The sequence below is a fragment of the Onychomys torridus genome, chromosome 15 (assembly GCF_903995425.1).
Source record: "Onychomys torridus chromosome 15, mOncTor1.1, whole genome shotgun sequence".
Taxonomy (NCBI): Eukaryota; Metazoa; Chordata; class Mammalia; order Rodentia; family Cricetidae; genus Onychomys; species Onychomys torridus.
Window position 1 is genome coordinate 6087955 of NC_050457.1, and position 26222 is coordinate 6114176.

The 26222-nt window shown below is 40.4% G+C and overlaps 1 protein-coding gene across 1 annotated transcript in view; it reads right to left on the bottom strand.

Moving 5' to 3' along the window:
* Positions 1 to 26222, bottom strand: part of Adgrv1 (adhesion G protein-coupled receptor V1) — a 506561-nt gene that overhangs the window by 273465 nt on the left and 206874 nt on the right. The window contains exons 80-84 of the mRNA XM_036207476.1: positions 24588 to 24772; positions 14026 to 14275; positions 13208 to 13347; positions 10537 to 10697; positions 3802 to 3902 (exon numbers count right to left, since the gene is read on the bottom strand). Of these exons, the coding sequence (XP_036063369.1) occupies positions 3802 to 3902; positions 10537 to 10697; positions 13208 to 13347; positions 14026 to 14275; positions 24588 to 24772 (837 nt within the window). The remainder of the gene's footprint in view (positions 1 to 3801; positions 3903 to 10536; positions 10698 to 13207; positions 13348 to 14025; positions 14276 to 24587; positions 24773 to 26222) is intronic.

Genomic DNA, 26222 nt, shown 5'->3' on the forward strand with positions numbered 1-26222 from the left:
ACATGCATATTACTAAGAATAAAATAGTTTTAAAATTGAAAAGAGATTCTTCTCTCATACAGTACATCCAGAGCACATTTCCCCTCCCTCTACTCCTCCCTGCTCTCTCCCCCACACCTCTCATCTCCCTCAGATCCACTTCCTATTCCTCTCCCTTTCCCTTCAGAAAAGAGCAGGCCTCCAAGAGACAACCAATAAGACCAAACAAGATACAATAAGACAAGTTGAAAACCCTCATACTGAGGTTAGACAAGGTGACCCAACAGGAGGAAAAGAGTCCCAAGAGCAGACAAAAGAGTCAGAGACACACCTGCTCCCACTATTAGGAGTCCCACAAAAACACTAGGCTAACAGCCATAACATACATGCAGAGGGCTTGGTGCAGACCATGCAGGCCCCATGCTTGCCACTTCAGTCTTTATGAGATAAAAATAAAATAAATCTTTAAAAAGTTCTTGCCTAGCTAAGTGAGAAAAACATTCACTTAAAGTTAGATAGCATATTTAAAAATCCAAGTAGCTGATTAATATGTTGAGAAAATAGTATTTCTGTAAAAGCTATACCAATTTTATACTGTATGACCTCTGACATGAAATAACTAAATCATTATTGGGTGAAAATAAGCCATTAAACCACATTTTTTCAGTTATTTTGTGCCACAAATCATTCCTTACATGATTTTTATCCCATATTGTTTTGTCTATTCTAAAAATATTCTGGAAATTTATGCATTTGACTAATCCTTTTCTTCAAAATCAGTGTGAAGCACAATGTGAATCAGCAGGCAATGTTCTAACATATAGATTCTGCTCATTCTTTCTTATTGCCAGACATGAGCAAATTTGTCTCTAGCATGCTGAGGAATTGCCTATAATAATATGGTGCTATAATTAAATCTTATGTAAATGCTGCTGCCAAAAAAACACCAAAATGGGTGGTGAATACAGCCAAGAAAACTCTGATTACAGTAGGCTGGTTCTTTACTGTGTCAGATACAAGAAGCCAAGGCAAGATCAGACAGTTATGACCAGCTCCTGGTAATGTGAATAGCCTTGTCAAGTCAGTGCATCCCCCTTTTGGAAACAGCTGCCACTTTCTATAGTTTATAGGTACTTTAAAAACATAATCTGGAATACAATCCTTGATTTTTCTCTGAAAAATAATGAAATTTAAAGGACTTGTCATTCCTGAAACAAACAAACAAACAAAAAATGCAGCATAATGCCAATGTTCCAGAGTTTTCCATTTTAGCCCCTCTATTACTTCAATAAAGCACATTTCAGCTCGCTAAGTGACAGTGCGCAATGAAAACTTTATACAAGTTGAGTCCCTGCATATAACCAGCCTCCAATCAAGAAACTAGTCATTCTGCATGACACATTGCCCAGGTGGCCAAGAACCTTGACTAGATAGGCCATGGACCTAGGGGAAAATCAAATATGATTGTTCTTCTAAAGCAGTGGTTCTCAACTAATGGGTCATGACCCTTTGTGGTTGAATGACTGTTTCACAGGGGTCACATATCAGACATCCTGCATATCAGATATTTATGTCATAATTCATAATAGTAGAAAATTATAGTTGTGAACTAGCAACAAAAATAATTCTGTGGTTGGGAGTCATCACAACATGAGGAGCTGTATTAAAGGGTCGTAGATTTAGGAAGGTTGAGAACTGCTGTCCTGAAGGAATGTCACAATAAAATGACTCCTAATGACATTCTGCTGTACAGTAGATCAGTGTCTCACTCAGCCATCATCACAGAAGCTTCCTCCAGCAGTCTGTGGGAACTAATACAGAGCTGCACATCCGGACAATGTGCAGAGACTGAGACACTTTGGAACACTCAGTCTTTAATGGGCTGCCATTTCCCTCACATCCCACCCCACTTCTTACACCCCAGCTGAGGGAGCTACGCAGAGGAGGAAATGGGAAGATTTTAAGTACAAGGGAGGCGGGTGATACCAAGGAAAGTGTGCCTTCCAGACACAATGGGACTAATGCACATATGAACTCACAGAAATTGTGGCAGCATACACTGAGGCAAAGCAGATGGGGTCCCAGCACTGAAAGGGGGCAGTGGAAACAAGCCCCATCCCTAACCCAGAAACCACCTCCAATCCACAACCATTTGCAAAGGAAAGATTAGTTTTCTGCAATGGAGACTCACTGTGTATATAAAGCACACTTAAGGGCAGACCTCACAGCCAGAAGTAGAAGGTTAATAGGAAACAAATTTAATGGTATTTTTGTAGACTTTTTTTGCTTATATTGATTTGTTTGGGTGTTTTTATTGTACTTTTCTTTAGCCTGTATATCATGGTTTCCAATTTTGTATTTTATTTGTGTGTGTTTCTTGTGCTTTTTCTTTTATATTTATTTATGTATTGCCTATTTGTTTTCTAAAGAGAGAGAAAGAAGGTATTGAGTTGGATGGGGTGGGGACGTGAGGAGGATCTGGGAGAAGTTGAGGGAGGGGATACTGTGTTAAGAATAGGTTGTATGTAAGCCAGGCAGTGGTGGCGCACGCCTTTAGCCCCAGCACTCGGCAGGCAGAGGCAGGAGGATCCTCTGTGAGTTCCAGGCCAGCCTGGGCTACAGAGTGAGTTCCAGGAAAGGCACAAAGCTACACAGTTTTCAATTTAAAAAGAGAGTGAGAAAAAGAAATCAGTCACTGAGTCCACAAGGTTGCTCAGAGGGTCAAAGTGTTTTTATGCAAACCTGATGACCTGAGTTAGATTCCTGGATCACACAAGGTGGTAAGAGTGAGCCAATGTGGGGGAACTGTCCTCTGACCTCCACATTCATGCATAGCACTTGTGCACCTGTGTGGTAGAATATTATTTAAGGTGTGTGACTTTTGTTCACATTGCATTTATTTAACTCTGTGAAGCTGTGTTACTGTGCCTGCCTAAAACACCTGATGGTCTAATAAAGAACTGATTGGCCAATAGCAAGGCAGGAGAAAGGATAGGTGGGGCTGGCAGGTAGAGAGGATAAACAGAAGGAGAAATCTGGGAGGAGAGAAAAGAAAAGAGATGAAGGAGTGAAAGGAAGCAGCCAGAGAGGAGAAGGGCCCAGGGGCCAGCCACCCAGCCACCCAGCCACCCAGCTACACAGCAAGCCACAGAGAAAGAGGAATATTTATAGAAGTAAGAGAACGAGAGAAGCCCAGAGGCAAAAGGTAGATGGGATAATTTAAGTTAAGGAAAGCTGGCTAGAAACTAAGCCAAACTAAAGCCAGGTATTCATAATTAAGAATAAGTCTCTGTGTGTGATTTATTTGGGAGCTGAGTGGTGGGCCTCCCAAAAAAGTACAAAAACAACAACACACCTGTGCATACACATGTACACACACTATCTACATAAATAATAAATAAATAAATTAAAAAACTACAGGCAACCAAGGAATGCTGAGAACACAAGAAATAGCCTTACCAGAGAAGATGGTGCTGACTGCCTATCCGATGCCACATGGTCAGGGTTGAAAACATAAAATGAAAAGAAGAGGCCATGAACTTGACAGAGAGCAAAGAGGAGTATGTGGGAAAGTTTGGACAGAGGAAAGGGAACAGGGAAATGATATAACTATATTATAATTTCAAAAAAATAAAACAGTTTTCTAAATACACTGGGCCTGATATTATCATTTTTGTCTGCTTCCCTTCTTCTCCAAATTGCCCCAATAGGAAAGCAAACAGCTAAGTTGAGAGAACCTATTCGTGGACATTCAGCTCAAGGATCATAGAAGAGGAGCCATGGACATCTTGTGATGAGTCAGAATTGCCGTCCGTCTCCTACCTGTGTTCCTAAGCTGGCTGCCATCATGTGAGTCAGAAGTTTAGCTGCAAACATCGAGTATCTGTCACAGAACATGTGTGAAACCACAGCCAAGCAAAGACCTGTGGAAACAAGAGATCCCAAGTGAGGTTTTGTAATCCACAAAGAGATTATGTGTACAGAACAAAAAAATCTCTGGGACAGTTAAGCACAAAAGCCCAGCCTATATACAGCATAACATAATACTTCTGGGAAAGACTGTGTTGAATTTTCAACATAACATATCCCTTTTTGTATGATCTACACCATCTTCACATTTATCAGTTAATCCAAAGGATAACTTTAATTTTCCAATTATTTTCAAGTTATCTGCTATGCAACAAGGAAGGCATAAATAACATTAATAGTTTAGTAAGACTTTTACTTTCTAAGTTGCTATTAGTCAACCTGACTGTTTAAAATGCTTTTCCTAATTCTAAATCTGTTTTTTTTTAAATTTTTTTTTAGAGTGAATGGCTTGGGTAAGCAAAAATATTTAGAAGGTGACTAGAACTTGTTGGGCATAAGACTGAATGATCCTCCAGAACTGATGCTGAAATTACTCATTTTCAGCTAACAGCAGTGGTAATAATGAACTTTTAGCCAACCCTCTGCTGCTGCATGTCAAAACCAGAACATTTTTTTTTGTTCTTCCACAAAGAAATTAAGTATAAAAATTTCCATTCTAAGTGCATTATTATCTTTAAACCTGCATGTCTATTTTGAAATAAATTGTCATTGTATAGGCCAGGCTGGCCTTGAAACTGCAATCTCTCTGCCTAGGGCTCCTGAGTGCTGGAATTATGCCATGCCCCACTATACCAGAACTTGAAGGCAGGATACTTTAAGAATATTTTATGCCTTAAATTTTTCAGATAGTAATCTAATAAACAGTGGCCATTTATTTGTTTGCTTGAGTTTTTTACCACGTCTTTGTGGATTGGACCACTTAGCATAGACCACTTAGCCATGTGTTTTCCATATATTACCTCATTTAATGCCAATGCCCTCTTGACAAACATGAGACATTGCACTGATTTAACATTTCGTTCTCCATTGTAGTCTCTGAAGCTGTGCAGTGAGCTTTCAGGGAAAACTGCATGTCAGCGTAAGAGGATTAACCATCTACAAAATGCCTACATGGGGTCTCCTCACTGGTTTTCTGTTCAGAAATGCCTCTCAGAACTCTTTTTAGAAAAATAGTTCAATTATGTTTTATATTTCAATAGAGTAGAAGGAGCTCCCTGCAATGGGGGACAGGCTTTTTGTTTAGAACCCTCTCCCCTGCTGCCCTGCAGGGAAGTCTGGAGCTATCCACTCTTAGCACAGGGCCATAGCACCCACATGTCAGGTGTGGTGGTGTTGGGGCTGCCTCCAGACTCACCCACACAGGTGATGGTTTTGCCTACAGATGTGGCAGTAGCACCTGGTTCTGCACCCTTTATTTTCTCCTTTACTGGCACTGGTGATTACAACTCATTAATTTGTCCTTTGAGTCTCTAGGACATTTGTAAGTTGTTTAAACTCATGCTTAGAGGTGTGTGCTTATGTGTGTGTATAATACACTGACCTAAAAGCAAGCCCTAACCACAATTTCCTTCTCAGTATAAACTACATGATCACAAACATGGATTTCCTGCCAGTTTCCTGGGATGGCTGGTAACAGTGCAAGGCAAAGGCTGAGGACTGGCCAAAGGAGGAATACACACATTTCCTACTCGCTGTAGTTCAAATGAATCTATCCAGAGATGTCCCCCCTAATTTGGTAATCCATTCAGCATCATATTCCTGTTCCACCACAGGAACCCAGCACAATTACATGAGACCAGCTTAGAAACATGTGATTGTGTATGAAAAGCTTCATTAAAATGCTACCATGGCCCCTGGTTGATGCCCTGGAATCAAATGCAGAGGCAGGAAGTGGGCAGAATTGTCCTAGCGTTTCAGCATAATGTGTCATTGTTATCAGACCACACTGGATAGTTTTATGTCAACTTGGCACAAGTCAGAGTCATCCAGGTAGAGGGAACCTAAAATGGGAAAATGTCTGCATCAGCTTGGAGTGGAAGCAAGTTTGTGGGGGTATTTTCTTGACTAAGATTGAAGTGGGAGGGCACGCTATGAGGAGTACCACCCCTGAGTGGGTGATCTCAGGTCACATGAAAAAGCAAGCTGAGTGAGCAATGGGAAGGCAAGCCAGTAAACAGCATTCTTCCATGGCCTGTGCTTCAGATCCTGCCTCCAGGTCCCACCTTGAGCTCCTGCCCTGACTTCCTTCAGGACGGACTCTTGAGCTGCAAGTGAAATCAGTACTTTCCTCCCTAAATTGCTTCAGATCCATGTTTTACGGTAGCAGGCAGAAGCCAACTAGAGCACTGGTTCATTCATTGAAAGGAGAATTCTGATGAGAATTTTAAGCAAGCTGTGCTCTAAACTAGGCAAAGCCATCTGGCTTTGGACAGGATATAGAATACTTAAGATTTAAAGAAATAAATATTTTAGTTATGAAGTTTCTAAACCACTACATACAAATTTAAGCATCCAAAGTACTATACCCTAATATCCAAATTTAGAAAAATAACCTTTCCTCAGTCTAGAAAATGAGTGCCTATGTTCAGTTTATATACTTAACGTTTATAAGGAAATACATTTAATTGCAGTTCTGTAGCTCAAATTCCTTACTATAAATACTCAAATCACAAAACATAGAATGTATAATGATAGAACTTCTAAAATAAAGTATAACAAACTATAATAACTCCATATATTACCTAAATATGCACACTACAGTCTTTAAAATTTTATTTCTTGGCAATTCTCTACAGAAACAATCTGCTGTCTGGGTAATATTCCTTTTTTCTTTCCCCTAGCCCTATATGGATTACAGATTGAGCTGGAAGAGAAAGAACCTTCACTTAACCCACTAACACAAATGACTGTCTACTCATTTAAAAGAGAGAAGGAAGATGCTCTTCACAGAATAACAACATTGATGACATGTGGTAGTGAGGATTCCTCTTGTCTTTCTACCTCATGCTACCTGTGGCTGCAGAGTTTCTGCTGGTTGTTACAAACCATGGCTGAGTTGGTCCCTCTTTATTTTTCCCTCCATGCAATGTGCTCAGCTTATTGCTACTAACACACTAAAGGTGGGAAGGAAAAGCAGTCAATACCGAAAAGATTTCCAGTAGGAACAAAGAGCAGCATGAATCACCTTGGAGCACATAACTCCATGTGTTAGGGAATGGGTGGTGTTGCCAGAGAGGCAAGAACCTTGATAATTAAGGAACTGATCCTGAACACAGCAGCTTCCGGCCACTGGAAGTTGTTTAAATGTAAATTTTCACAAGTTAAATTAAATAGAACTTATATTTCGGTCATATTCCAAGGATGCAGGGCCATATATGGCCAGTATCTCACATATTAGACAGTATAAAAATATTGTCACCATCACAGAAAGCCATACTGCAGAGAACTGTTAATTCTTCCTGAGTGATGAAAGAATACATTGTATTTCAGAAGAATTTGTATCCAAGTGACTAAGACAATATGGTTTGAAAAACCAAAGTTGGCACATTGCAAAAAACCACATCTGGTCTGAAACACACTGCGTGTTACTTATTTCTTTAACAAGAAATAGAACCTGCCTACAAGATATGCTGGGATAAAGGTGGTGCAGAAATTGTGGGAGTAGCCAACAATGACTGGTCCAACCTGAGACCCATGCCATAAGAGAGAGCCCACTCCTGATACTACCTTGAGCACCAGGACCCAGAGGCTTGATAGCCCAGGGACCTAGGACAGAACTCTGAGGCTCTGTCTCTCTGGCCACCCGACCCCCTGTCCTTACACAGACTTGCGTGTGCATGGAGGCGCTCCATAATGATGTTTGTTACTACCGGAAATCTTTTCAGGGTTGGCTAGTTATTATTACTTTGAAAAATCTATCAGCATTTCAGCTTTCAGGGGAGTAAAAAAAAAATGTTATTGTTTTGCTTTTTGAGACAGGGTTTCTCTGTGTAGTTTTTGTGCCTGTCCTGGATCTCTCTCTGTAGACCAGGCTGGCCTTGAACTTACAGAGATCTGCCTGGCTCTGCCTTCCAAGTGCTGGGATTAAGAGTATGCACCACCACTGCCCTGCAGGGAACAAAAATTTTAAAAGGCACAACCTAAAATATTTGCCATGTTATAAAAGGTTGAACAAAAGAATGATCATCCTCAAATAATTTTTATTAACTTTCTTAACCTATAAGGCTTATAATTAGTCACTTACAAATTATTATTTATTATGAAATTGACATTGTATGGGCATTTACACACAGTATTCTATTTTTAAGTAGATAAGATAACTAGCTAATTAGTAAAGAACACTTTAGTTTTGGTAATACGTTAAAGGATTTCTTCATGATGAGAAGAAGGAAGGGACCCCAATGTGAGAACAGGCCCACCATCTTAATTTACACTTCTCCTGTGTCATTCCTGTCATGGGCCGGAGAATGCACACACTTCCACCACAGGAAACTGAACTACAGCTGCAACAAATGCCTGACCTCATTCACTTAAGTTAACATGGAAAGGAACTACATGATAAAGGTAACAGGTTGTCTTTATGGTCAGAAGACTATAAAATCTTTGTTAAGAGTCAAAGTCAGAGACAATCCAATCCAACAGTCGTTTTTGTTGGGATGGTATCCTATAGAAAAGCCCCGAAGATTTGTAGTCATCTTCTGGGAAACAGTGTGCACACGCCTCAAGCCTTGGGGATCTTATTAGTAATTAAATTAGATTATGGCATGTGATGAAGCCATCTTAATTTACACTTTTCCCACGTCATTCCTGTCATGGGCCGGAGAATGCACACAGCCCTTTTTATTGCCTTTCTCTTTTTTAATCTTTTTACTTTAAGGAGTGGCCTCAGTTTCATTTTCTGGTATTTGGCAAACCTAGGATCTTCCAGGTAACCCTCTCTCTTTTTACCTCTCTGAACTGAGGATTTCTCAGCCATTATCCTCCTTCACCCACTTCCCAAATTGTCATCCAGAACAGGAAGCAGAACTAATGAAGAGGCCAGCTCCTGTGAATATGTACATCACCACACTTGTGAAAAGGACTAGTTGACTGTTATCAAGTCAGGGCTATCCCATTTGGCTTGATGCAAAGTACACACTATATATGGAAGACGCAAAAAGTTATCTTTTCTAATTCCCAAAGGCCCATCAGAGGAATGGGCGTTGGTTCTCTCATGGAAAGAAAACTGAGGCAAAAACACATGCGTTTAGAGTCCTTACTTATAAAATACCTTGAATAAAACAGGAAATAAATGATAATTTCAAAGTCGTGACGCTGAGACACATGCTTTAAGTTTTAAAACTCTCTAGTTTGATGTTCAATGTTTTTGTGAAGCAGAGGATTCCTCTGAGTCACAGCAGCATTTGAATTTGTTTGTAAAATAATATACAAATTTTATTTCAATATGGTAAGTTTTTATTACATTATTCTATGAAACATCTTTGCTCATGAAATATGCCACCACTGAAATAAAACAAGTCTCCCTCTGGTTTTGAAATTATATTTGCCTAGAAGAATTTATTGGATAAGAAATGCCATCCATCTTTTAGGAAAGATATTATTAAGAATAGGAGATTCTTAACTTTTTCTATGGAACCCAAGACTCATAATTCAGATACGTTATGGAAAAATTATAACTATGTAAAATTGAATTATATTGGAAATATTTAACAATCAGAACCAAGAATAATAATTAGTTACTTGACTCTATCTCCTGAAAGATCTAATGGATGAGGACTGTTAGGCAGATTGTAAATGCAATGTATTTAGAAAGACAATCCCTCACAACAACAGACAAATTACCACTAAAGCAGACTGACGAGCCTGAGATGCAGATGTGATTTGTAGTCATACATTGGGGGTAGAAATTTTGAAGTATCCTGACACATACAACCAGAATATTACTCTACTTCCCAATAGCTGATGATAGAATCAGGACTTGAACTAAGACAGTCTGGTTGCAAGGTTATATTTATAGTTATTATCTCATACAGAGTTATCTACATAGCACATCATTCCTAGAAACAGTGGAGGGCTTCCCAGGGTGAAATACGGTAAAGCAGCAGTGGAGTTAAGCCTTTCAGTGAGTAAGGGTTCCTCATACTTCCCACCACAAGTTACAGTACAGGAGAGTAAGTCTATAGTTATGGTGTATGTAAACAGACAGATATTGATAAAAGCCAAGTTCCTATTGCTGCAATAAAAAGGGGGCTAAATATGTTGAGTAGAAAATAATTTTAGCATAGGTTTGATATGTTTAAAGTACCAAAGTTGTAGACTACTGATCAAGTGATGGGATAGAATATTTATTTTAATGAAAACACAAAATTTTTATATGTATTGATTTATATGATCCCAATATTCTAAATGTAGAGCCTATTGTTCTAAAGTGCAATATACCACAAATGGTTCCCTTTCCTCTTATCTAGTCTGTCTCACGTGAAATCCTATGCTCCTCATGAAAACATGGCTTCTTCTGCAAAGAAGTTCAGAGTTGACCCTCCATAAATACCTGCCGTGTGTATTAATGATTAAGATGGGCAAATGATGAATCATAGCATGCTCAAACCTTACACACACAAAGAACTATGGGAAAGTTTCATTCTCACAAATATTTAAAATTCATAACTTGAAAACCCTGCCACTAACCTGAAATGCATATAAAACCAGAAGAGAAAAAAGCTTCATTGTATGATGACAAGTTGTCAGTCTGGGCGTAGACAGCATACACAGACAAGTGTGAACAGGCACATTCCACATAGTCCGAAGTATCTTCAACCACTTTGCAAAACTGGCTGTCAGACAACCAGCTAGAACAAAACACAATAGTCACTGTTCTTTCAATAATGTGTTCAGATTGTTTTTAAAGGAAAAATAACTAGCTGAAATTAAGTGTTCTTTACTCAAGACTTAAGCAGACTACATTTTCCAGAAGAAACACTGGAAGGAATATCTTGTCCAGAACATGACCCAACAGTTTCCATCAAGACACCTTAAGAAGCAGTGTAAATACCAACCACACCTGCCAAAGCATTTGTTGTACCTAAGGAGTTAGCCTTCTCAGCAATGGTGTAGCTGCCTTACCTATCCTAAAGCAAATTTGGTCTTTTCTGTCATTCAAAAACTTCCACTGGTCAACATAGCTATGACATGTGTGGATCCCAATAGACCATCATAGTCATGGCTTGTGTGGATCCCAAGAGACCATCATAGTCACAGCTTGTGTGGATCCCCACAGGTTAGCATGTCTAAAAAGCAAATTAAGGAGGTAAGGGTTTATTCAGCTTATACTTCCATGTTGCTGTTCATTACCAAAGGAATCCAGGACAGAAACTCAAAGTGGGCAGGAGCCTGGAGGCAGGAACTGATGCAGAGACCATGGGGAGGAGTTGCTTACTGGCCCACTCTCCATAGCTTGTTCATCCTGCTTTCTTATAGAATCCAGGTCCACCCGCCTAGGGATGGCACCACCCAAAATAGGCTGGGCCCTCTCCCCCTGATCACTAATTAAGAAAATGCCTTACAGCTGGATCTCAGGGAGGAATTTTTTCAACACAGGCTCCTTCCTCTCTGATGACTGTAGCTTGTGTCAAGTTGACATAAAACCAGCCAATACAATCGCCACCATATGTGTAGTGCTAACCTCTCCTCTTGCTTTCAAAAGTCTTGTATTTTGCACAACAGCAGACAAATGACTTGTAAGCTATGGTGATTTGACCAAGAGTGGCCCCCATAGGCTCATGTATTTGAATGCTTGGAATTGGTGGAACTTTTAGAGAAGGATTAGGGGGTATGCCCTTGTTGCAAGAGGTGTGGCCTAGTTGGACGAGGTGTGTCACCTTCAGTGGGCTTGGAAGTTTCAAAAGCCCATGTCAGGCCCAGTCTCACTCTCTCTCTCCACCTACATCTTATAATAAGATGTAAGTTCCCAGCTACTGCTCCAGAACCATGCCTGCGTGCCTCCTGCCATGCTTCCTGGCATGATAACCAGGGATTCTAACCCTCTGAAACTGTAAGCAGACCCCAAAATAAATTTCTTTTATCAGTTGCCTTGGTCATGGTGTTTCATCACAGCTATAGACCAGTAACTAATGCATATGATTTCCTCCACAGCTTTTCTTTTTTTGTATTTTGAGTCATATATCATAAGTACATTTTTCAAGGAACTTCAAGTATTTTTTTCAATGAAGTTCATCTTATTAGGAGTCAATCAGTAGCTATTTCTTGAACCTCTTCCTTTCAGTAATCTTTCCTCCATTACTTTGCTAATGGCATAAAACTTCCCAATTCAAAATGCAGAGTTCATCTTGAAGCTTACATTATTCATTAGATGTTGGAGATTAGAGATTATTTATGAATTATTGTTTGTTGACTTTCAATGGATTAGACTGCTAAAGCCACTGCTTATCTAAAAATGTGTGTTGCAAATGTCTTTACTGTATCTAACCCACTGAACGCTAACTTGGTTATTTACCCTCATGATCACATTGCTGACTAGGTGCCATGGCTCACTGTCACTGCTCAGCATCAGATCACATATCACCAATATAGGAAAGATCAGAGTTCAAAACCTAACTAGTTTCAGCAAAGTGTATCACTTCTGTATGAGCTTCAAGTATAAAATTATAAGTTGAAACATCACATATAGAGAACTTTCAGGTTTAAGATCCAGCATCATGCATTATGAATTTCTGTTCAAAACGTTTTATTGAGGAGAAAGACTAACCCAGATTAGATTAGTTGGTTTCTCTGTCAGGCTAAAATTAACAAAATCTCATGCCTGACACAGACAGCAGAGCCCCCATCTATTGCACAGAATGGAATTTCAGTGACAGTAACTTTCTCAGTAACCAAAGTCTAGATGCCAGAGAAACTCAGAGAATCCCTCCACCTCTTGTTTCTGCTGTGTCTGGGTTTAATCCCCAAATAGGGTCTGAGTCACCTGTGAACAAGATTTCTTAAACCCTGTTGATCCCTCTAAAGGTAAGCCTTAATCCTGAACCACAGGGGGCAGGGCTGAAGGAAAGAGTTTCCTTTCATGTGTAACAAAATTGACTGACAAAATCAGAAAAGTCACTGAACTTGAGAATAACTCAAGATACAGTCCTTGAGAATAGCTATAATGAAAAAAGAATAACATAGTATACATAGCTCAACTACTGGCAGGTCCCCATTGGAATGATACCAGACTATTTTTGTTGCTGATTGTCCCTCATTCTGAAGTCCTACCTGAGGCTACCATGTATGTTTAAAACAAGCAGGTGCAATGTTTCTGGTTGGGAAGCACCAGACACTTTTCTTAAGATTTTTCAGTTTGTACCTGGCCGTGGCCTGATTCCAGAAGAGACAGAGAGATGTATGGGGAACAATTCTAGGCTCAGCTGCATAAATCCTGTAGAGAACCTCATTGTTGTTAGGCAGGGGTTGTGCACTCTGACCTTTCACACTCAGGGACAACACCTATAATGTCAAAAAGAAACACAACATTTAACGGTAATTTTCAAATTAGGGATATGACTGAGTCTCCCAGTCAGAGGTGGGCTTCGTTTTTCTAATACCTATAGTGTTTTCTCCGGCACCATCAGCTGGCTCTCTTGCTGAATGCAACTCTGATGGCTTTCCCTCTGTCACAGCCTAACTCACTGCACTCACTTTCAGTCCTTAGTGACAACACCCACTGTAAGAATCACTGGCTGACCTCCTGAGAAGGTAGGTAAGTGCCAAGACATGACAGCAGGGAAAGCTACGGTTTTATTCTTTGTCCATATACACACATACATACTCCACAAAACATAAGGGGAACATCTCCAACTACATCTGAAGACAAAAAACCTACAAATGGCCTGGTGGCGGCGGCATACACCTTTAATCCCAGCACTTGGGAGGCAGAGGCAGGTGGATCTCTGCGAGTTCGAGGCTGGCGTGGGATACAGAGTGAATTCCAGGAAAGGTGCAAAGCTACACAGAGAAACCCTGTCTTGAAAAAAATAATAATAATAACTACCAATGGCTTACAGAGAGAGTAATTTCCATGCTCCTCCTGTGTAGCACCTGAAAACAGAGCTAAGCAAGTGTGTTCTGGGTTTGCCTGCTGAAGAAAAAAGGTAAACTATCACATGATTTTAAATGAGAGATTACCTTGTCCTTCAGGGCAGGAAGGTTGTTTCCTGCCAGGAACCACTGCTGACTGCCATACTCCACAAACTGGACCAGTGTGCATGCTCCTTTCCCATCCAGCACTTCTGCATCAGGAATGTCCAATAACCTCTCTGGAATTTGAATGTAATCACCATCCTTTCCTTTGAACGTGTGTCCATTGATTTGCTGAGGATACCAGGAAAGGGCCAGGATGGACAAGTATGGGCAGCTGTCAAGGATGGTTTTGCTTCTACAGGAGGAAAACAAGCCTGAGTTGACTTGGCAGGTGTTTGTATCAACATACCCAATCATATTTGCTTCAATTTTTAAATCGAGGGTTTTTCTTTATGTAGAACAATGACACCACTAATCCCAACACTAAATAACCATCTGCCTTCCATTTCTTAGTGATGCTTACATCGTTCCACATCCCTTTGCTTGATCTCTCTTATAACCTAAAACAGGAGTATCTGGAAGCTGTTACACAGTTATCATAATACAATCTGTGACTTATAATGTACTTTTCTGTGTTAGTCACAGGCTGTGATAGAACAGGCTGAGGAAAGAGTATTCCCACTAGAGTGGAACCTTTTTTTTACATTTAAAACCATAAAGCACATGCTTCTGCAGCTGCATTTTCATCTCAGATGTACCTCATGCTTTTCCAGTACATCAGAGCCTTCTAATACAATCATGCAGCTTATGAAAATACAGATCTAAATAATGGTCTTGATGCTTCTGACATTTTTATTTTTTCACATCTCTTTGGAATAGTAAGATTCTACACTCAGCTAAATTGCTTTCAAACCTCAATGTGAGTTGAACTCATGTGGACTTGGTTGAAAGAACAGGTGGCATTCCAGCCTCACCAAGACAAAATCCTTACATGGGGAGCAAATTTATGGTTAAAGGAATGGAATATGTGACTATTTCCCCTAAAACTTTCAGTGAGTTGTTTCTGGCACCATCATCTTTGCCATATGGAGCAGATACCAAGATAGAGTAAATACAAAACCTGTTTTAAACAGTGTAGAGATTATTAGGATACTGTGAAATGTATCTGTCCAATGTTAAAGGTTCTACCAGCCATAGTGTATGTAGAGTATATAGTTAGATAGTGTATCAAAATGATACCTTGCTAAGACCTACAATGTGAGAAATGGATCTGATAATGTTAAATGAAAGATGTGAGAAATGAACGAGTCAAGGTAACCTTTTCCTCTAGCTGTATGTCATGTTTACAAGTTTCTTCCAAGGCTTAAATGATAGCATTTGAAGTGTTCAATGCCAGTTGTATCAACTCCAGGGCAGGCCTTATGCTTAGCAGTAGATGAGCAATAATAAATAAATGCCATGATTTTTATGTGATTTTGTTTATTGTCTTTTCTGATTGTGTTTTGGTTTTGTTGAGGAGGTGGTCTTTTTGAGAGAGAAAAAAGAACATGAAGTTGGGTGGGTAGGGAGGTAGGGAAGGTATAGAAGGGCTTTGGGGAGGACAAAATATGATCAAAATATACTATATGAAAAAAAATTAAAGATTGTATAATGTAATGAAAATAAATAGATAGATAAATGCGGTGATCAGTGGCTTTGATATTTTATCATATCCAGGGTGCTATGTGTTGTAGCCCACTAGGTTACCTAGTGGCTGTACCCAGCAGGACTGCATAAGAGGTTGATTGGACCACGAGCCTCAGTACCAGGTGACTGTAACTAGCAAGCAGGGAGGTCTTCTGCCCCACCCCTTGGCATTGTTATAAACAGACCTTTGGAATAAAGTTCTGGGCCGATGGATAAGGATCCAGGCCCACCCGAGTCTGTCCTGTGTTTTCTCTCCTCTCTCTATTTCTAACTAAGTCTCTTATCCCTTGCTCCTCAAAAGTTCCTGGGATAAATAAACGTGGGGGCTGGTCCCCCACAAATGGCTCCTGAACAGAGGCAAAGACAAAAAGACAAAAAGAAAAAGAAATAACCCTAGAGCTTGGTGACAGGATAAAAGGGAGTGTTGTGAGTGTACGCATTCCAATAAGGAACTGACAAATGAAGGCAACGGTATTTTATTCTCGGGTGTATAGGTTAGGTGGTAAAGGATATACCACAGGCTGCAGCGTTAGATTTCTCTCTATAGAGCGCTCTCTCTCTCTCTCTCTCTCTCTCTCTCTCCCTCTCCCTCTCCCTCTTCTATCTATAAAAAATAAGGAAGGTAGAATGGATAATATAGTACAGAAAGAACTTAGAGTTAATTAGGAATATAGAAAAGAAAAGCTTAGGGTAAAGAAGGACAAGATAAGTCTGACTATGGGGCTATGAATGCAAAATCCTAGGAAAAATCTCTCTTCTTCGAACTTAACGGGCAGAGAAAAGCTCTTCTTTGAGTTTATTGGGTAGAAAGGGGATTCCTATGGAAGATTTTGGCCTGGGGACAACTAAAATGTTAAAATAATAATAATAATAATATTTTTTTTTAAAAAAGCAGCAGAGGAAAGAGATTTCCCCTGCAGTGGGTGAGAACAGAAACAAATCCTCTGCTCCATCAGCAGTGGAACATCTTACCCTCAGAATTTGTTCCCTCCTGGCCATGAAGCCAAAAAGTTTAGAGAACAGACGTCTTAGGAAAAATGTAATCTTTCTCTCTTAAACTAAAAGCTCTCTTAAAAAAAACTTGCTGGTCTTTCTCTCTCTTGAAAAAAAAAAAAAGTTAAAAAGCCTTTCAGAACTTTCTCAGTTTAAAACTGAGTTTCACCTGAATGTGAAAATCCCGAGGCAAGGGACTGATGAGGCAGAGAAGCCAAGATGGGCTGCATTCGCAGCTGTGCTGCATTCGCAGCTGGGGCTGCATTCGCAGCTGGGGCTGCATTCGCAGCTGGGCTGCATTCGCAGCTGGGCTGAGCACCAGTGACACTATCTGGGGAAGGAGCCTGTCGAGACAGAGCGGGGAGCCATCCAAAAGAGAAGCTCTATTTTCTATCAGAGAAAGGACTTTTCTGAAACAAAGGTTTTCAGTTTGCCTCATTGACCTGGACTGAAGCCCTAATGGTTTTGCCTCAGGCAATAAACCCCAGCCTGAGTTCGGAGACAAACTAGGAAAAGTTCAGGAACTGGGTCAGGTGAAAGATCTAGTTAGAGAGATAATACCTGTTAAACTGTGGCACAGGCATCCTAAAGCAAGCTTAAGAAAGAAATATTTCCCATCACAAAAGTGAAACCCTGTGAAGGGAACCGGAAAGTTTGCTAGCATACCCGAAAGGCTTCCAGGGAAATGTGGTATCAATGTAGGTTTGAATCAGTGCTTTACGTGGTCTAGCTGCACAAGGAATTTTTGCTAAGAGCTTTATGGCAGTTCAATGCAATAATTACATCCTCAGTCTGAAGCAAAGTTTTTCAGTAGAACAAACTGAAAGTTCTTCTGTAACGGAAACATTTGTCTGGATTATGGCACAGGGAAGCTGTTATGAACTTGGGTAAAGAGACAGCCTCTAGTTAGAAAGTGCAGCTGAGCATTTCTGCTGGTTCCAGAATAACTGAGAGAGCTTGGTGATGGGAAAGGTGATTTTGGAGAATAGCCTTTGTTCCAAAAATGTTACAGTTCTCTAGCAACAAGTGTTACAACCCCTTAGCTACAGTACTCACTAAAATCCTAAGGTTGAAAGAGCCATTGACAAATCTTGTTTCAAACTCTCAAGAACTTTCAGAATGACTAACTTTACTATAAACTCTGAACTTCAGAAATGATTTGCATAATTCTGATCTTGTTAATAGTTTAGTTAAAAAAATCTTTTCTAAATGTTAGAAAATATCTTATGATGTTTGCTTTAGTGTTGTTAGTTCTGTTATATGTAAAGTGATAACAGTTAAGAGATCTCTTCTAGATGTTAAGGTTTATAAAGCAGACCTATAGAATGTAACTAAGACTTGGGTAGGGTTTAGGCTTAAGTGAGACTTAGAAGTAATGTTTATAAATATAGGTTTAGGGTAGCCCTACAGAGGGTTTGCTAAGAGGTTCTTCCTAGTGTAATTTAGTTAAGAGTAAGAAGTAGAAGACCCTGACATTAATCTGCACACCTATGAACATATAATTTTTTACAAAGAAGCCAAAGCTGTACAATGGGGGAAAAAGTATCTTCAACAAATGGTGCTGGCATAACTGGATGTCAACATGTGGAAGATTGCAAACAGATCCATATCTGTCACCATGCACAAAACTCAAGTCCAAGTGGATCAAAGACCTCAACATAAATCCAGCTACTCTGAACCTGATAGTAGAGAAAGTAGGAAGTAGTCTTGAACGCATTGGCATAGGAGATCACTTTCTAAATATAACACCAGTAGCACAGACACTGAGAGAAACAATCAATCAATGGGACCTCTTGAAACTGAGCTTTTGTAGAGCAAAGGACACGGTTAACAAGACAAAGTGACAGCCTACAGAATGGGAAAAGGTCTTCACCAATCCCACATCTGACAGAGGGCTCATATCCAGAATATAGAAAGAACTCAAGAAATTAGACATCAAAAGGCCCAACAGTCCAATTAAGAAATGGGCTATAGAACTAAACAGAGAATTCTCAACAGAGGAAGTTCAAATGGCTGAAAGACATTTAGGGAATTGCTCAACATCCCTAATCATCAAGGAATTGCAAATCAAAACAAACGACTCTAAGATACCACCTTACACCCGTCAGAATGGCTAAGATCAAAAACACAGAATACAGCTTGTGCTGGAGAGGATGTGGAGCAAGGGAAACTCTCCTCCACTGCTGGTGGGAATGCAAGCTTGTACAGCCACTTTGGAAATCAATATGGGGCTTCCTTAGAAAATTGGGAATCAATCTCCCCCAAGACCCAGCTATAGCACTCTTGAGCATATACCCAAGGAATGCTTAATCATACCACAAGGAAACATGCTCAGCTATGTTCATAGCAGCATTGTTGGTAATAGCCAGAACCTGGAAAGCCTGATCTGATCTAGTCTGGTGATGAGATGGCCAAACACCCTAATTGTCGTGCTGGAACTCTCATCCAATAACTGATGGGAGGGGATGTAGAGATCCCAGGCCAGGCCCCAGGTGGAGCTCCAGGAGTCAAATTTTCGAGAAAGAGGAGGGACTGTAAGAGTGTGAATTGTTGAGACCATGATTGGAAAAAGCACAGGGACAAATAGCCAAACTAGTGGAAACACATGAACTGTGAACCAATAGCTGAGGAGCCCCCAACTGGATCAGGCCCTCTGGATAAGTAAGACAGTTGATTAGCTTGAACTGTTTGGGAGGCCCCCAGGCAGTGGGACTGTCCTTAGTGCATGAGCTGGCTGTTTGGAACCTGGGGCTTATGCGGGGACACTTTATTCAGCCTGGGTGAAGGGAGGAGGGGACTGGACCTGCCTGGACTATATCTACAAGGCTGAGCTGAATCCCCAGGGATGTCCTTGCCCTGGAGGAGATGGGAATTGGGGGTAGGCTGGGGGGAAGCGGGAGGGAAGAGGGCAAGCGGGGAGGAGGGGGGACAGGGGAATCCTTGGCTGATGTGCAAAATAAATTAATTATCAATTTAAAAAAGAGTAAGAAGTAATATATCTCTTTTAGGTGTTTGCTAAGTTAGATATCTGAAAAAGTACTAGAGTAGTCCTATAGAATGTAAGTTTATTATGTAGGCTTGAATAAGACTTGGGTAGGGTTTATAAAGTAGTCCTATAGAATTTAGGTTTAAATAGGTCATAGATTTAGTCAGAAAAATGTAGGTTTAGAATATATAGGCTTTAGGTCTAAGGATATGAAGAGTAGGTTTTCCCAACCTGGGAAAACAATATCCATAGCAGATTTGGCAGTTCCAGAAACCACCAATAATGGCAAGAAACAGCTCCAGAAACTGCTCACTTCAAAAAGTAGCAGCAGACAGTAACGTCCACTGCTGAGACCCGTGAAGGGTCCTAGCTTCCCACACAGTGGACGCCAAGAGCCAGGGAAGGCAGAGCCAGCACTTGCGAGAGGTCCGCGGGCTTTCGGCCATGAAGCTAAGCTGCAGTTCGGAAAGCCCTGCAGAGAAGCTGCGCTGTGGGGAAGGTGAACATAACGTTAGTGAGGTTCTGCAACCTTTGAGATGCTACACTGCGAGAAAGGCCAACGGCAGAGAAAGCCCAGCGGTTTGCGTCATCTCAGGAGAGATGAACAGTGAGCAGAGCAGAGGTGAACAGTGGAGACGCAGGAGACCAGACTGCTTCCGGAGGCCGAGAACAGAATGGTGTCAGTGCGGCACAAGCAGCTGAGACGAGCTGGAAAGCAGGGAGCAGTGGCGGTGAGAACCAACTTACTCCAGGCTGAACAGCCAGCTTGAGGCTCTGCGGGAACCCTGAGGCTGACTGCGGCCCCAGCTCCCCGGGCAGGATGTGACTGCAACCGTGGAGTTGCCCTTAGCTACATTCGCTGTACACCAGGACAGGGAACGGAGGATTCCAGGCCCGGTTTGCTGAGCACTTGGACCGTCAGTGATGCAGGTAATGGGTTTTCCTCCCAAAGCCGGGGTTGCTGTGGGATGGCCACAGTTTCAGCTCATGGCAGCTGAAGGAGCCTTGAGCCCCTGTGGCTAGGAGGTGAAGCTCCCCAGCCTGTTCCGGGAGCGGCCAGGTTGCAGAGGACTACGGACTGCAAAGCACAGCGGTAGCAGCGAACATTTCAGAGACTTGATTGAACTGAAAAGTTCTGGTTATGGGACTTATCATTTTTGGAACTGTTTGCTTCAGAGTCATTACGACTCTGACAGCTGTACACAGCATAGGGCAGCTGAGAAGCCAGGCCATGACTATGAACGCTCAGAGAAACTTTTAGGAATGGTACCAGAACTCTTTCTAAACCTAATAAATGAAATGGACAGTAATGATTTCATTACAATGGGACAAGTTTGAATTTGCTTTTGCCTATAGACTCTATCAACAGTGATGACTTCTGAACTGTTTATGTAAAAATGGAACTGCTTATAGAGAAATTTAGTTTTCTAACTAGGCTTGAGATTTATTTTCAAATATAAAGAAAAGAAAGAGTTAATATTCCTCGGTATATTTAATTTAAAAAATATTTTCATCTTATTTGAGTGAAATAATATCATGTTTTGTATAGTTCCATTAAGAAATTGTTCTTGAATGTAGGTTTGTAGCTTGAGAGTAGGTTCATAGGAAGGTTGAGAGTAGGAATTATTTTTGGTTGTGAGCCTAGCCTTTAACAGCTGAGCCATCTCTCCAGGTTGGGGATTTAGCTCAGTGGTAGAGCACTCACAAGCGCAAGGCCCTGGGTTCGATCCTCAGCTTAAAAAAAAAAAAAGAGAGAGTAGGAATTATAATTTTGTATAGTGTATAGTTCTGTTTGTGTTAGAATTATTATGTTAAGTTTGATGCAGTTACATCAAGAGTTTTTCTTTTAAAATATAAAGAAGAGGGACCTGTTGGAGCCCACTAGGTTTCCTAGTGGCTGTACCCAGCAGAACTGCAGAAGAGATTGATTGGACCACGGGCCTGGGCACCAGGTGACTGTAAGTAGCAAGGGGGAGGTCTTCTGCCCCACCCCTTGGCATTGTTATAAATAGACCTTTGGAATAAAGTTCTGGGCCAGTGGATAAGGATCCAGGCCCACTCGAGTCTGTCCTGTGTTTTATCTCCTCTCTATTTCTAACTAAGTCTCTTATCCCTCGCTCCTCAAGGGTCCCTGAGGTAAATGAATGTGGGGACTGGCCCCCCACAGTTAGGTCTCTGGCTCAGCCTCCTATGTGAAGACCTCAATTTGTATGGGCCCCCTATATGTCAACAATAGCTTTTCAAAATCTCCTTATTATTCTCTTCACTCAGCCCCCCTCAGATGAAACATGGTTATAGCTCAGCCACAGAGCCCTTTGCTAGGCACAAAGCCACAGGAACCACACAGCTGACCAACGCTTTCATAACTCACTTCCAAGACATTTAGTCTAGTTGGAGACCTTGTAGTTCCTGCCACTTTGTAAACCAGCAATACACATCATGTCTTACTCCCACAAGCACCTCTAGTTTCTGACCCCTCTTAATTGCCAATAACCAAACTCCCCCCCCCAACAACACCTTAACCTATTTATTACATATTTGCCTTCCAAATGTACTCACTTTGTTAATGCCATCATCTGCTACATACCTAGACTGAAGTGGGGAGGGGCTACATGCTAATTGGCATCCTTTTACATCCTCGGTGCCAATTGCATTGTTTTTACTTGGTTTCCAAGTGTTTGCTCTAGATCCCATCACTAATATTCTTGCTCCATTCCCAAATCCTCCCCTCTTAGCAGATACACTTGATATTAAGGTGATGCACTGAGAATGCAAGCAAAATGCTTGACATACTTAGGGCCTTTAGCAAAGCAAACCAGATGTGACGGCCGTTTCTCTTCCACCTGCAATTGATTACTACTATGGGCGTCCGTCTACGTCTAATCACCTTAACTGTGCCACGCTTCCATGTTCCTTTAAATTCCAAATACATGAGAGACACATAAATGGCCCTAAGGTTGAACAGCACAGCATTTATCGCAGGTGGTAAGGACTAGAGAGAGCACATCCTAAAAGAGACTCTGTGAGGTGTTTCTGATTCTTTGCTGATTTTCCCATTAAGAAAATATCAGTCCCCAGGACCCATTAGCACTCACAGCAGCGTAAGCAGATGTAAAATGTTTCCTAACTTCACTGGCTGTGGGATGTTCTGTATGCTGTGAATGTATTGCTCTGATTGGTTGATAAATAAAATGGTGATTGGCCAGTAGCAAGGAAGGAAGGATAGGTGGGATAAACAGACAAGGGGAATTCTGCGAAGTGGAAGACTAAGGGTAGACACCAGCCATCATTCAGGGAGCAGCATGTAATGGCACACAGGTAAAGCCACAGAACACGTGGTAACATATAGATTAACAGAACTGGGCTGAGTTTAAATGTAAGAGCTAGTCAGTGGTAGGCCTGACCTAATGGCTGAGCAGTTTTAATTAATATAAGCTTCTGAGTGATTTATAAGCGGCTGGGGAGTCCATGGAGCTGGGCAGGACTGGAGAAAACTTCCAGCTACATTCAGCACACCCTGGAATGGATCTGTACGGAAAATTTGAACTGTAAGATTGTTTTTAATGCAGTCTTCTGACCACACAGCATGGTGCCTGGCAGGTGCTATGGAATTAAGCAGGCCTATGTGTATGCATGAGACTCTCCATGAACTATTTGTGTGAACCTTGTCAAGGTAAATAGGACCCTAAACCTCAGTTTCTGAATCTATAAATACAAATAATAAAAGCCCTAATCCACCTTCCAATAGCTTACCTAAAGTAATGATTTGTAAAATATATATATATATATATATATATATATATATATATATATATATACTATATATATCAACTTTTATGAAGGGCTATGCTGAACCTTATAAAATTTTCAGTATCACACTGTTTCTACCTATAAAATATCCATCCATACTATTCAATTTAATGCAGTCTGGATATAGCAAGGATATAATTAATATCATTAATGTTCTCTGTATTTTACACCTTGTCTTTTATATGTAATTTACTGTTTTTGAACTTCATGTGTCTGCAACCAAAGAAGTAATAAAGTTTTATTTAATCAATTGATTTCTTTGTTAGTTTGACAGATTCATTATTGAAATGACTGGTATATCTTGATTTACTAAATATGGATAATGATTTTCAGTGAAAATAAATGATAAAATAAAGTTTATGTAAATATTCTTAACCAAATGTTCATTAAATAGTAATAAAATGATACTTATTGTTTTTAGGTAGCATATATGAACAACATAAAAATCAAGATGGATTTTAACTTCTGCCTATGTTCTAATGTCAGTGGATTTTGGCTGTCAAATACAAATAAAACATTTTGTCGTCTTTGGACTAAAATAATACTATTTAGATGTCAATGTAATTTATTGTATCATTATGCACAAAATATTAACACATGGATATATAATTAATTATGCAGTTAATAATGACCATGTTATTTTCTCCTCCTCTTGCTAGCTTCCTGCTGTGGAATTTCAGTCACAAAAAACTCTAAAGTTTGAGAGCTGCCTCCCAGTCAAAGAAATATCTGGGGCTTTGGGGCAGCACAAGTCACAACAGAAGGCTGGGAATCAGCATCCTTCCTCCTTGGAATGTGCTTTCCACTGACTGAATAAAAGCAAGAGAAGACAAGATAATGTTTTGTTTTACTCTAAAGATAGTTTGAAACAATGGCACCCATAATGTTGGTAGCACACTCCTCTTGCTGGACCTGCTGCTTCCCTCAGTCTGTTCAATTGGCCAACAGATGCAGCGTACTGACCGCATGCTCTGTGGACCATCTTGGTGTCAGCTGACACCATGCGCTGCTGTGGTGAGAACTGACCGCACGCTCTGTGGACCATCTCAGGGTCAGCTGGTACCATGCGCTGCTGTGGTGAGAACTGACCGCACGCTCTGTGGACCATCTCAGGGTCAGCTGGTACCATGCGCTGCTGTGGAAGCCATGAGGAAATACATTTTGGGAACTGACAGTTTTACAAGGTACTTACTTTTCACCAGGAGACCCACAGGTAACATCAGTCAGCAGAGAAAAGGCAAAGCGCTCTGTCACCTCCACAAAGTGGCTGAATCCCCGAGTGTCGCTGCGTCTGGGGTTAATGAGGGCACAAAGGAGTTCATACAGAAGCGTGCGGCTTTTGATACTGAAAACCTGATTTTTTCCTTCCATCGTTATCTGGAAGAAAATCTAAGTATTAGAATATGTATTAAATAGATGACTTCCTGGATTACATATAATATATACATTATATTCATTTTTCATTAATAATCACTACCAATGACAAAGATGGAAATATGAAGAACTGAAGAGAAAATGATATCAAAAGTATATTTTAAATATACCCATTTCCATCTAAAAGGCATGGGTAATCACTGACAAAGAAAAGAAATAATCATTAAAATACTTTCTATTTAATGATTCTTTAAAGTCCCAAATGGTAGCATTTATCATTTAACTTAGCTTCAATAGTTATCATGAATTAAAATAAGTCACAATTTTATATCTACCCCAAGAATTCTTTATTTCTTTGATGAACAAATAGAGTAATAAATATTTCAAAAATATGTTTATAACAGAAATAAGATTACTTTGAATTGTCTGTATTGCAATGAACAAATAGTGACCACCATCTAACATTAAAGAACAAAATCACACCAATCTATTCAATCAAGAACACTCAAGATATCCTGGCACATTGCCTTTTAAAACATGACTTCCTACCTTAAAGGACTGAGTTGTTATTTGAAGAACAAGGATAATATTATTTTTCCTTTATATTCTAATATACCTGGGAAATCCAGACTCCAAAGTCATCTCCTGCAAACACATGCACTACCAGCCCCTGTGATTCACTGAATATCTCTAGCAATAAACTCATGATATCACTGAAATCAGTTAAGCGCAATAAGGGAGTAGCTCGTGTTATTCCTATTTCTGCAACTTTGTAATCTAGCAGTTTTGAACTCACACCCAAATTCAAGATCTGAATTCTTAAGACAATCCATCTCAAAGTTAAGAGAACAGTCTACAAGGGAAAGCATAATAAAAATAACAATACGAATCTGATAATACAATTACAAATGAACAGAGCATAGCCCACTGGGTACAGAAGCAAGGAGACCACATAAGACAAATGATACACAAACCCAGGAGAATCTCTTAGAACTCAGAAAGGTAACTAACACATAAGACAGTCTGTAGTTGGAGAGCTTCTCTCCAGGTTCCACCAAGCCCCTGTGGTCCCACAACCCACGTATAAAATAATCATACAGACACTTATATTATTTAAACTGCTTGGCCATTAGCTCAGGCCTACCATTGTCTAGCTCTTACTCTTATATTTAGCCCATTTCTGTTAGTCTATACTTTGCCACATGGCTTGTGGCTTACCGGTGTCTTTACATGTTGCTTCTCATGGCGGCAGCTGGCAGTGTCTCCTCCCAGCCTTCCTGTTCCCAGCCTTCTCCTCTTCTTTGTCCCGCCTACCCTATCCTTCCTGCCTGGCTACTAGCCAATCATCACTTTATTTATACAGAGTGATATCCACAGCAATAGACCCTAGGACCCAGCAAATCAAAGTCAGTGAGGAAAAGATAACAGATCCTTAATGAATAGCACAAGTATT